This window comes from Ochlerotatus camptorhynchus, unplaced genomic scaffold (genome assembly GCF_037179485.1).
Source record: "Ochlerotatus camptorhynchus isolate MF236.1 unplaced genomic scaffold, CSIRO-AGI_Acam_v1.1 ptg000316l, whole genome shotgun sequence".
Taxonomy (NCBI): Eukaryota; Metazoa; Arthropoda; class Insecta; order Diptera; family Culicidae; genus Ochlerotatus; species Ochlerotatus camptorhynchus.
In genome coordinates, this window is record NW_027040804.1 from 4,321,247 (window position 1) to 4,333,499 (window position 12,253).

General features: G+C 39.7%; 2 protein-coding genes across 2 annotated transcripts; one reads left to right on the forward strand and one right to left on the reverse strand.

Annotated features, from left to right (window-relative positions):
- Positions 1-426: 426 nt before the first annotated feature.
- Positions 427-1,338, forward strand: LOC135707744 (uncharacterized). Its single transcript, XM_065229625.1, has 2 exons — positions 427-686; positions 853-1,338. Exons 1-2 carry the CDS (start codon positions 648-650, stop codon positions 1,336-1,338), a joined length of 525 nt encoding a protein of 174 aa, XP_065085697.1. The 5' UTR covers positions 427-647.
- A 62-nt stretch (positions 1,339-1,400) lies between these two features.
- Positions 1,401-12,032, reverse strand: LOC135707742 (homocysteine S-methyltransferase-like). Its single transcript, XM_065229624.1, has 4 exons — positions 11,732-12,032; positions 6,664-7,217; positions 1,718-2,025; positions 1,401-1,651 (listed from the first exon to the last, which is right to left on the reverse strand). The coding sequence occupies exons 2-4, from the start codon at positions 7,159-7,161 to the stop codon at positions 1,495-1,497; spliced, it is 963 nt and encodes a 320-aa protein (XP_065085696.1). The 5' UTR covers positions 7,162-7,217; positions 11,732-12,032; the 3' UTR covers positions 1,401-1,494.
- Between the last annotated feature and the right edge of the window lie 221 nt (positions 12,033-12,253).

The following is a 12,253-nucleotide window of genomic DNA, read 5'->3' on the forward strand; positions in this document are numbered from 1 at the left end:
TTAATTTTGAATTTAAAATAATCCGCTTTCAATTTCAACACTGCCCCGTTTTTCATCTGACTGTTCTACAATTTATTTTGAAAGTTTAAGCTTTTAAAAGTAGGGCGCGGGCAACTTTTGAATTGACAGTTGGCAGACTTTCGATTCGAAAGCTATCCGCTTTCTACCAAAAAGAACCAACGCAAACTTTCAATTCTACCAATGTTATTTTTAATTTTATCAATGATTATTTTTTGTGTGTATATGTGGCATCACTGGTTAGGGACTAACTTTCTGATGGCTGTGTTAGAGGTGAACACCTTTCGGTCGAAGAAAATGTATGAGAAATTTATTTATTTAGTTATTTTTTATCAATAAAAACAAATCTGGTTTCGGAACTGCTTACTCATGGAGAAACGAAGAGAAACCACCATGACTGTCCTGGATATGAACAATTTTACAGATCGATCTTAATTATTAATTCCTCAACAGTAACTACGCATCGAGCTAAACGTAGAGCGACACTATCCAGTAGTGGTTGATCCATCAGTGAAATGGCTGCGAGTAGATTCCTGATTACCTGGCTGCTTGTACAACTACCGGTATGAAGCGCAAACGTATTTCACCTGTCCTGGTAATAAAACTTGAACGTTAATCTTTCATTTCAGATGGGGGCATTTTCAAAATGCCTCGATTTTCGGAAAAATGTAGGTAGATTCACAACAAACAATTTGAGCTGATTAAAGACTGAATAATCCGTTTTTTAGCTGACGAAGCAAATTTTTGACTAAATAAGCTCTTGTTCTGCTTCCAATGTTTGTTTTGTTGGATTGCATGATAAATTTTAAACGCTTAAGCGATTTCTATTTGCAGATCCATGAAATTGGAAAATGCTGTCTTCTACAAGATTGGCTTCCCGAGCGTAGCACCGAAAACTGCACCAATCAGCATAAATTCCAATTCACCGAAAGCCCACTGGGACTAGTTATGGTAAAAAGCCAATTTTACTGCCTACTTTTATCACGTCACGTTACTGTTATTTTCCAGTGTGTCCATGCATGCTACTACCGATCTTTGGGGGTGGTTGATGAATTCCACGTTGATTTGTCCCGAATTCAGCAGCTCAACGTCAACCGAAGCCAGTACGAACTGGAAACCATCAACAAAGCGGCCTTCACTTGCTACAATGATAAATATGAAGAAATATACGAGGAGTTGATGCGATTCCGGACTGACTGTAACAGTTACCCATATCTGTACAACGAATGTATTAAGAACGAATTCAGAATGCACTGTCATGAGAAGCTTTGGAGAAAAAGTCCAGTATGCGATCAATTCAGGGCTAATGATATCTGTTGAGTGAGGAACGGCTTATGTGAATCGTAAATCTATTTGTAGCCTACATAAAATCGACATAACATTAAACAAATCTCAAGGAAATACGTGTCTAATTAGATAAAACTTAAAGAGAGAAAATAGTCTCACGCTGTCACAGTGCTGCAGACAATCTAGCCCCTAAAGTGCACCCCCCTGCAGTGAGGTTACGGTCTGCTTGATACGTTCGATGTCACGTGCATAGGTACGGCAACAGCCTCCGATGAAGCGAGCTCCGAGTTCGATCCACTGTGGAACGTAGTGTTCCAGTGGGACGCAGTCCTCTTTTCCCTGCCATCTGAAATTGTAAACTCAATTACAAATGTGTCCCAGCATTGCTACTAAATGAATGTCCTCCCCGTACCCAGTTTCAACGTTGTAGACCTCTCCCGAGTTAGGATACACGATCAACGGGATCCGATCCTTGGCGGGGCGTTTCTCATTGACCGACCGGAACAGTGGGCTGACAAATTGCGGGTGAACACAGTTTACGCCGATGGCAAGCAGATTACCATTTCCCAGCAGTTTGGCTTTGTTCCACAGGTAGCTGGTCGTTTCGGCGAAGCTCTCTCCATGGGCGATGTGAGCGTTGTCTTTACACTGGAACGAAATCCAGAACCGGACGTGCGGGTAGTCTTCGGTCAGCATGTCCAGCATGGCTTCGGCTTCCATCTGGAAGGGGGAAAACAAATGTTTCATGGGAGATTCAGACTTGTTCTGCCACCAACTATGGAATCTGGTATACATGTACACGGTAGTTGATTTAGCTGACCGATTTTTTGCTTATACATTCCGTGAAATGTACTGATTGACGAGTAGATACAAGAACAAGGTTTAGCGAGGCCTGATCCAAGCAGAGTTCTAATAATTCAGAAGCTGTGCCGATCTGGAATTTCAAATCGGCATTTGCTTCTTTGCAGCAAACACATATTCGCAGCTTCGTACACTAAGAAGATTGTCAGCTATGTGCCCGAGTAAATGTGAAACAAAAAGAATAAGGTATGTGGTAAGAGAAAAGGCGTTCGTAAATTGTGTCCTTAACGTTTGTGTAACACAATGTATAACAGTATGTAATGCTTTGTATGAAGGGAATAAAAACAAGTGTTTCGTATGCCAGATGGACGGGCTTCGGATTAATTATTATTCCTAACCAGAGCTGGCAAATATCACGGTCATCATGTGAAAATGACAAGACAGGTTCTCTTACTATCACGAGGCGAAACTACCTATCATGAGCTATCGTGTCAATTTTCAATAATCAAGTACTCGTGAGAATAATTTTCATATGATTTAACAACAAAATTTCTTGTAAATTCAGATGAATTGATTTATTGATTTATTAATGTATTGATTTATTTATTATACTCACATTAACGCCTTTGGGTCATTCGTGACATAATCGGGGGTGAGATTTGGTGTGACTTTGGTTTGTTTGTTTATTCGTTCGTTCGTTCGTTCGTTCGTTCGTTCGTTCGTTCGTTCGTTCGTTCGTTCGTTCGTTCGTTCGTTCGTTCGTTCGTTCGTTCGTTCGTTCGTTCGTTCGTTCGTTCGTTCGTTCGTTCGTTCGTTCGTTCGTTCGTTCGTTCGTTCGTTCGTTCGTTCGTTCGTTCGTTCGTTCGTTCGTTCGTTCGTTCGTTCGTTCGTTCGTTCGTTCGTTCGTTCGTTCGTTCGTTCGTTCGTTCGTTCGTTCGTTCGTTCGTTCGTTCGTTCGTTCGTTCGTTCGTTCGTTCGTTCGTTCGTTCGTTCGTTCGTTCGTTCGTTCGTTCGTTCGTTCGTTCGTTCGTTCGTTCGTTCGTTCGTTCGTTCGTTCGTTCGTTCGTTCGTTCGTTCGTTCGTTCGTTCGTTCGTTCGTTCGTTCGTTCGTTCGTTCGTTCGTTCGTTCGTTCGTTCGTTCGTTCGTTCGTTCGTTCGTTCGTTCGTTCGTTCGTTCGTTCGTTCGTTCGTTCGTTCGTTCGTTCGTTCGTTCGTTCGTTCGTTCGTTCGTTCGTTCGTTCGTTCGTTCGTTCGTTCGTTCGTTCGTTCGTTCGTTCGTTCGTTCGTTCGTTCGTTCGTTCGTTCGTTCGTTCGTTCGTTCGTTCGTTCGTTCGTTCGTTCGTTCGTTCGTTCGTTCGTTCGTTCGTTCGTTCGTTCGTTCGTTCGTTCGTTCGTTCGTTCGTTCGTTCGTTCGTTCGTTCGTTCGTTCGTTCGTTCGTTCGTTCGTTCGTTCGTTCGTTCGTTCGTTCGTTCGTTCGTTCGTTCGTTCGTTCGTTCGTTCGTTCGTTCGTTCGTTCGTTCGTTCGTTCGTTCGTTCGTTCGTTCGTTCGTTCGTTCGTTCGTTCGTTCGTTCGTTCGTTCGTTCGTTCGTTCGTTCGTTCGTTCGTTCGTTCGTTCGTTCGTTCGTTCGTTCGTTCGTTCGTTCGTTCGTTCGTTCGTTCGTTCGTTCGTTCGTTCGTTCGTTCGTTCGTTCGTTCGTTCGTTCGTTCGTTCGTTCGTTCGTTCGTTCGTTCGTTCGTTCGTTCGTTCGTTCGTTCGTTCGTTCGTTCGTTCGTTCGTTCGTTCGTTCGTTCGTTCGTTCGTTCGTTCGTTCGTTCGTTCGTTCGTTCGTTCGTTCGTTCGTTCGTTCGTTCGTTCGTTCGTTCGTTCGTTCGTTCGTTCGTTCGTTCGTTCGTTCGTTCGTTCGTTCGTTCGTTCGTTCGTTCGTTCGTTCGTTCGTTCGTTCGTTCGTTCGTTCGTTCGTTCGTTCGTTCGTTCGTTCGTTCGTTCGTTCGTTCGTTCGTTCGTTCGTTCGTTCGTTCGTTCGTTCGTTCGTTCATTGTACAATGTACATTGTACAAAGCGAATGGTAAGCTCTTTCCAAGCCCTATTAATTTGGATCTATGTGCAATTTGCAGGTTCTTGTCAATCAACGAGTAGCAACTACGAAATGTACAAAAATCTAAGCTAAAACTCAAGGGTTGTAGAACAAAAGGTCGAAGGACTTAAGATCGAAGTACAAACAGTCGTAGAACAAAAGGAAGGTCGAATGCAGAAAAAGTCGAATGCAGAAAAGATCGAATTGATCATACAGGGACAAAAGGTCGAATGGACAAAAGGTCCAAATGGATTGGTCAAATTGTTGAAGGATAAAATGGATGGCATACTCTCAAATATTTTCCCTTCCTCAAATCATGAGCAGTTTTTTGGAAAATAAAAACAACAAGTAGCAACTGTGCGTGTAACCGTAATTTAAGAGTCAAAAACTGCATTTATATAGAATATATTCCTTCTTGAAATAATGAGCAGTTCTTTGGGAGTATTTGCATCAGTGGCTTCGTGTAACCTCACTTTTTACCTGTTCAACAACTTTGATAACGTTATTTAGGGTCATGTTTACATTCAAATCACTTTCAAAGGACACAGAGTCTTCTAGTTTCACTGATTTGTATCCATGTGAACCAATATTGTTTTATTTGTTTACATTTTGAGAGTTGTTGAACAGGTAGATTGAGGTTGGGGCGACGCCACTGATTTGCATAACATTTTTAAAAGTTCTTGTAAACTCTGAACAAAAAATTTCTCAACAATATTTTGTCAATTTTGATTTTGGTTCTTTAAAGTTATGTCCACTTCGTCTTTTTGTCTATTTCGACCTTTTGTCCGTTCAATCTATTGTCCATTTGACATTTTGTCAATTCGACCTTTTGTCCCTCTATGTTAAACTCAAGCTTTTGTCTATTCGTCCTTTTGTCCTTCTAAGTTCAATTCGACCTTCAAGGAGACGAAAAACTACCCAAAATTAAGTATTTTTCCCTCAGTTCCGAGGTTCGGCCCAATATCCCAAATTTGAGTAAATTGCATATCAGGCATAACATTTGATAACGGCACAAAAGCATTTGTAAACAAACTGTCTAAGGACCTTTACACGTGAACCAAAGTACGCCCACGCAAACCAATACCACTTTCGGAAAGGTGATAGTTGCTCCTATCCGATGATGTTGTTGGTTTGCGTGGGTGCACTTTGGTTCGCGTGTAAAGGGCCTTAGGAAGTTTGTTTACAAATGCTTTTGTGTCGTTATCAAATGTTATGCCTGAATATAGTAGATTCCATTCAACACCAGCAAAAAAACTTACATACTTTCAAGTATGTTCTACCCAAAATTAAATTCAATTCACGTAAATTTTCTCAAAAGTAACTTATTGGGCTGAACAATATCGTTGGGTCGAATCTCTCGTTCCTTTTTTGACAACAATAAAAGGTGCAAGTGAGGGACTGAACTCAATATTAAGTAAAAAGAACTCAAATTGTGGATAGTATTTTTTCTCCGTGTTGAGTCGATTTGACTTTTTGTCCATTCGAACTATTGTCTCTTCGATTTTTTTTTATTCGACCTTTTCTCCATTTGAGCTTTTGTCCATCGACCTTTTGTTTTTGACTTTTTGTCATAGATTCAGCTCAAACTATCTTGGGTAATAATTCTGGGATTTTATGTGCAGAAATGCTAGTTTAAGGCGGAAAAAATTGTAACTCATCATGGCATAAAGTTGGACTCAAAAAACTACAAAACATCAACTTTTCGGTTTTGATGAGAGTCCAATTTGTTTCATGATTATAGAAAAAATATTTTTACATGTAATTTTTGTCATGAATCTAAGTAAAAAACTGATTTTCTTGGATTTTTGATAATTTTTCCCAATAGTTTTAGAAACATAAAAACGTGCCGAAAATATGGTTTTACTGATTAATGCTTCCTGTAAATTAATAAATTTATTTATAAATCGTAATTAGATTTATTGGATTTAGATAGTAATTAGATTTACTTGACATACATATATGTGAATTTTTATCATTTTAACATGATCAATGATGGCGATGGCGATGGCGACTTTCATAAGAATTTTTTTTATCAGGAACACCTTAAATAAGTTCTGAAAATTTTATCTGAAATGAAAACGTTAAGATAGAAAAATAATTTATACAACAAAGTAGCTTAAAATTAACTCAGCTACAACTTTCCGAAAAACTTTATTTTCACAAATATGAATATCATTTTTTGAATATCAATTAATTTGAGCACCACCCTAACTTTTGTAACGGTCAAACGAAGCAACAATTCCAACCAAAAAAACTTCACCGCGATAGCAATTATTTAAAACTTAATAGAAAAGCATTAGGACTTTCTAAATGTCCATGCTGGACCTCAACCTGGACCACAGTGCAACGTTGTTATTCACGCGAATTTAAAAGACAAACTCTCTGCACAGTCTGGCCAAATTCACCACGATTCCTATCTTAAAGTTTATAGCTCTGTTACAAGAGCTCTAGTCATCCTGTACATGGCATTAGACACTCACCTGACAAGGGATCGTCTCGATCCCCAGCACATCCACTCCAGCTTCCAGGCAGGCATCGATTCGCGACCGGTGCCACTTCTGTATCGTATCCACCGACACGTAGTCCGCATACTCCCCCGTATATTCCGACCCATCGTGCAAGTGCGCCCCGTAGGGTCCAATCGAAGCCACCACCAACGGAACCCGCCGGACGGCGTTCTCTGCCAAATGCTTGGTCCTTGCCATCTGAGCAAGCTTAACCGTCGACTTGATCAACTGCAAACTGCCCGCTTCGCTGACATCCAAATACTCCATGTATCCTTCAATACTGGCCTGGTAGGTGTTGGTCATGATGCACTCGGCACCGGCCTGCAGAAAATCCAGATGCGTTTTGAACACCGCATTCGGATTGGTCGCATTGAACCGGGCACTCCACAGAGGATCCCCGTCGACGTGCTTCCCGACGTGAACCGACAGCTGGGTGGCAAAGCCCCCGTCCAGAACTGTTACACGATCCATTTTGTTTCCCCCTCTACGGCAAAACTGGTGCAATACGTAAAGCGGTCGAACAAAGACTGAAAGTGAAGTAAACAGCGGTTCAGGATTTATAATGAATGGAAATCTTTATCAATGACGGAGTGACGAGTGAGGATGAATGCAGGATTAATGCGGGAGAAGAACGACAATAAACCAGACGTATTAGACCCTGACCGGAGTAAGCAGCTAGTGATTTGCAAAAGACGTTTCAAAAACAGTTAGATTAGTCTAGCTGGGGGTGAGCTATCAGCTGCCGGACTAGACGGGCATTGATTATGCCATGGATTATCTAATGGAATAATATTTCCTATATGTGGTACCACTTTGGACAAAGGTTCGGTCACAGACAAACAGATAGTCCACTAAATTGATGTGAAGTACACCGGGATCGGCCATTTGAAATCTTAATGTCTAAGTGTGGGTGCGATTAAAGAGCCTGAATTTATAAAGAGACGACATGTCAAAATTGGAACAACCGATTGTCTGTCAAAGTCATAGGAAAAGTCATTCCAATCGAGCAGAAGATCTGTCAAATGGATAAGGTGTCGCCTCTTTATAAATTTAGGCTCTTTAGGTGCGATAAAACCGATAAAACGAGAAACTCTATAGAGCAATTATATCGTACCGCTGATGACGTCATTGGCTCTATGCAGTTTCCCGTTTTATAGCACCGACACAGGCAGACGTAACACATTGATTATTTCTTAGCACTACCGTCACCTCAACCTCAACGAATGGAGATAGTGTGCAAACGTCAAACACAGGCAATTAACTATGCGCGCCACGGGTGGTGGTACTACCAACTAAGAAACATTGGAATTGATTGGCGTCTTGCAGTGAAACTTTTCCAAGCTTTCGCCTCCTACATTTCGAAGTCAGAACTACTAGAAGGAGGATAGTTTCCAAATTTTCAAAGTAAAACAGACGATTTTTGGGGGAAATCGGTCCATAAAGAAAAACTAATAATTTCTCGTGGAAACTTTTGCTTGAATCGTGTAAGAAAACGTGTTTGAAAACTAATTGTTTTTATTTCGGTATGGACCGGAGAGGTTTTCATGGCAAATTATGCATTACAAGTTTGCATCCACAGGGAGAGGTTACCTCCTGCGCAGCTGCATTTTTCGGGAAATGGTGAATATGTGCGATTTCCACTAAGATGAAAGTGGAAATTAAGTTAGTTTACTTATGAAAGGTTGTATCATGCTGGTGGTAATAGAGAATTGGTTGCATAGGACGCCAATATTCAATAAATGTTCATTTTGGCCTTTTTTAAGCAAACATATTGATACTCACAATTTTCGACGGAAAACGCACCGGAACTTGATTTACTCAACACGCACCATACCATAAAATGGTGCTAGATGGTCTTCAAAGTGATAACAAGATGACAAATCATCTTTATTTTGAGTAATTGACCAATTTACTTCTGTTTACATCATATTTACAATGCAGCATTGATGGAGCCGCGAAATGAAATGAATATATCTTATGAAAGTTCAGCTGGAAAAGTCAAAGATGCATATCAGTCTGATCGTAAAAACGTTTTCTTCTTCAATTCGAATGTTATATTGGAAGGATTTTACACAGGCATGATGAAAATTATGATTTAACGCTAATTTTCACGAATTTTATATGCAGTCTGTCAACATTATCATCATCATGCAGTGGCGACATCTGCGTTGAGCTTTTACGGCAATCTTCCAATCGTTAAATGCGTGTTCGATGAACAACTTTCGAGAGTTATAAACATTCTGATTTCGAAATGGTCGTTTCCACTTACCCCGCGGTCTGAATATCCCAGTGTACCTTATATGTTTATAAGCTCACAATGTAGTCGACCACCTTTGAAAAGAGATTAGTGCAATTCCAATTTCATCATCTTTTAATGCTCGAGCAACGCCGGACACCACAGCAAGTCGATGCTAATCCAGAATGAACCAGCTCTTCGCTTAACGACTATATGCGTATCAAACTTCAACAGGAAAAATCCAGTGTAAAGAAATCAAAAGTGTTTCAATGTTTGTAGAGATAACCTCAAGAACCACAATACAGCAGTGACTGGCTCGGAACTGGTGTAGCGAAACATCATGGCTTCAGATCGTGGTTGCAGCACCATCGGGTCAACGTACAGAACAGATTTATATGGGGATTTCAGTAAAAGCTCAGCGCAGATGTCGCCACTGCATGATGATGATAATGGCTGGCAGGCTACACATAAAAGTCGTGATAATAAGCATTAAATCCTAATTTTGATCAAACCTGCGTAAACTCCTTATAATATATAACCTTCGAATTGAAGAGGAAGACGTTTTTCCAATCAGACTGATGTGCATCTGTGACTTTTCCAGATGAACTTTCATAAAATATATTCATTTCATTTCACGGCACCATCAATGCTGCATCGAAAATAAGGTGTAAACAAAAGTTAATTGCTGAACTATTCAAAATAAAGATGATTTGTCATCATGTTATCACTTTGAAAACCATCCAGCACCATTTTAGAGTATAAGCATAGAGGTAACTTTAAGACCAGAAGGTCCCGAAAAAGGTACTCAACTTTTTGGCTCAGCTCTGGTACTATCTTCGGTCCCAAGCTAATCGATTCACCCCTCGAAACATAGGAAAATCCACTAACCCCTCATTTCATCTGTCAAACTTTCATAGCGAATCAAAACAAACATTGCGTAGTACTAGAATTTCGACTAGAATGCGGTACGCTTATAGCAACAATCAATACGAAACTAACGATTTTAAATTGGCTCACTACTTGACTAGCCTATTGGCCCAAGCAAATCGACTAGCGTATCCCATTCTAGTATAAATTCCAGTACTACACTATGTTTGTTGTGATTCGCTATGAAAGTTTGACAGATAAAATGAGGGGTTATTGGATTTTCCTATGTTTTGAGGGGTGAATCGATTAGCTTGGGACCGAAGATAGTACCAGAGCTGAGCCAAAAAGTTAAGCTCTTTTCTTCGGGACCTTCTGGTCTTAGAGTTACCTCTATGCTTATAGATGTGCTTGGGACCAATAGGCTAGTCAAGTAATGAGCCAATTTAAAATCGTTAGCTTCCACCGGTTGGCTAAAAATAAGCATTTATTGAATATTGGCGTTCTACACAACAATTTATCCATTATGATCAGCATGATAAAGTAAGTTCTCCTACCACTTTCATCTTAGTGGAAATCACACATATTCACCATTTTCCGAAATATGCTAATTTTCCGTGAAATCATCACCGATGCATACTGAAATAATAAAAGTTAGTTTTCAAACACGGCCAATTAGAACAACTCAGCGACTGAATTCAATTTACTCAGAGTATTTTCTTTCCATACGAAATTTACTCATATTTGGAAAAACCTGCAGCTCCTCGTAGCTAATGACCCGGAAAAAAATAACAATACAATTACCATAAAATAAAATACAATTACATCAAAATATTTTGCCAACAATCGATCTTATTGTCCGTATATTGTACAAGAGATTTTAGCATATTGTTATTTCAATAGATTTACAATACGTTCCATATAGTAAGAATTTTCAACAATAGAACAACAATACAATTATTGGTAAATGGTTCATCTTTGTTCGCGAAAAAGTGATTTATCTTATTTTTAAGATACATAACAACCCCCTTGCTCTATTGTAGATTTGCTCATTTACCATAGATTATATAGTGAAAACAATACATTTTTTGGTTCGTTTATCGTTGTATACAATATGATTTATTGTAAATACAATAAATTCTATTGTATGGTTACAATACATTTCATTGTGAATTTATGGTTCTTTTTTATACGGGGAGCAACTGAAGCTTTTTCAAAATATGAGTAAATTTCGTATGAAACGAAAATTCTCTGAGTCAATTGAATTCAGTCGTTGAGTTGTTATTGTTGGCCGAGTTCGCGATTGAAGCAAAATTTCCACGGGAAATCATTCATTTTTTTTCTATATGGAGCTTTTTCCCCCGAAAATAACCTGTTTTACTAGGAGAATTTGGCAACTATCCTCCCTCTAGTGAAGAATGCTCGCAAAAGTTACACTGCAATACAAAGTAGCAAATTGCCGAAAGCTCAATGCTACCTCGAAAAAGACCTTGCACAACCGGATACGGGTCACTATACTGAATCTTATTCAATATTGATTGCACCTAATGTGTAATAAACAACGTAACGACGTAGTACCAGCTCACAACCTGTGTTATATTTTCGGATGTTTATTGTTACATTCTCACTATTCAAGTTCAAGAAACTATTACAAATTGCTGCCTTTCACTCTCATTCTGAAAAATCAGTAAACAACAACAGATCACCCCGAACGTTGTATACATACATATAGTGATACCACGAGCGCCAACCGCCAACACGATCAACACAAAAATTAAAATGGCTCAACAGACTGGTTGTCGCGTGCTCATTGATATTCAGAGCGGTTTATGAAAACACAATCGAGAAATAGCATGAAAGCAACACACTCTGGATAGCTAATACTGTCCTTCGGATCACCAAGCCGACATTCTCGCCTACATTATGAACTACGCGACTTACCTTAAAGTACGCCACTCTCGGGAACAGCTGTTCAGAACGAATGATGAGGAGACTAACAGCTTAACGACGTTATCAAAAACACAAACTACAGCAAGCTCAGAGCATCCAACAAAGTCACCTTGTCTTATCACACACCTTTGCTGTTTAGACAACAATGCGTTGTAAACAAAATGCACATCAACACTAACACTATTATCAGACGCGGTACACAAATCGACTTAACTAATTACATACAACTATCAACTATATGCATGTGCAGCTGCGACAAACTATAACGTACGTGACAAAACACCCAATCTGCTCAACTGATTACGGTTGACTGATGGTCAGATGCTACTCAGGACAACGATAGGTGCTGTATTGGCTCAGCTAGTGAAGTTTATGGGATTAGTACACCTACCACCGTTTAGTAGTTTGAGAATATTGGTGTAATGCGCATATTGCTACTGGTGTACACAATTAGATTTTTCTCTCCAAGCCCGGTAAAAAATAGTTCCGAGAATTCAACAGCCGAGCCTTCGG

Excerpts from the sequence above, each read along its gene's own strand:
- LOC135707744 (XM_065229625.1), top strand. The coding sequence starts at position 648 with ATGGGGGCATTTTCAAAATGCCTCGATTTTCGGAAAAAT. Across the intron at positions 687-852 it reads GCCTCGATTTTCGGAAAAAT|ATCCATGAAATTGGAAAATG; the intron begins GTAGGTAGATTC and ends TTCTATTTGCAG.
- LOC135707742 (XM_065229624.1), bottom strand. The coding sequence starts at position 7,161 with ATGGATCGTGTAACAGTTCTGGACGGGGGCTTTGCCACCCAGCTGTCG. Across the intron at positions 2,026-6,663 it reads TCGAGACGATCCCTTGTCAG|ATGGAAGCCGAAGCCATGCT; the intron begins GTGAGTGTCTAA and ends TCCCCCTTCCAG. Across the intron at positions 1,652-1,717 it reads GTCTACAACGTTGAAACTGG|ATGGCAGGGAAAAGAGGACT; the intron begins GTACGGGGAGGA and ends TTACAATTTCAG.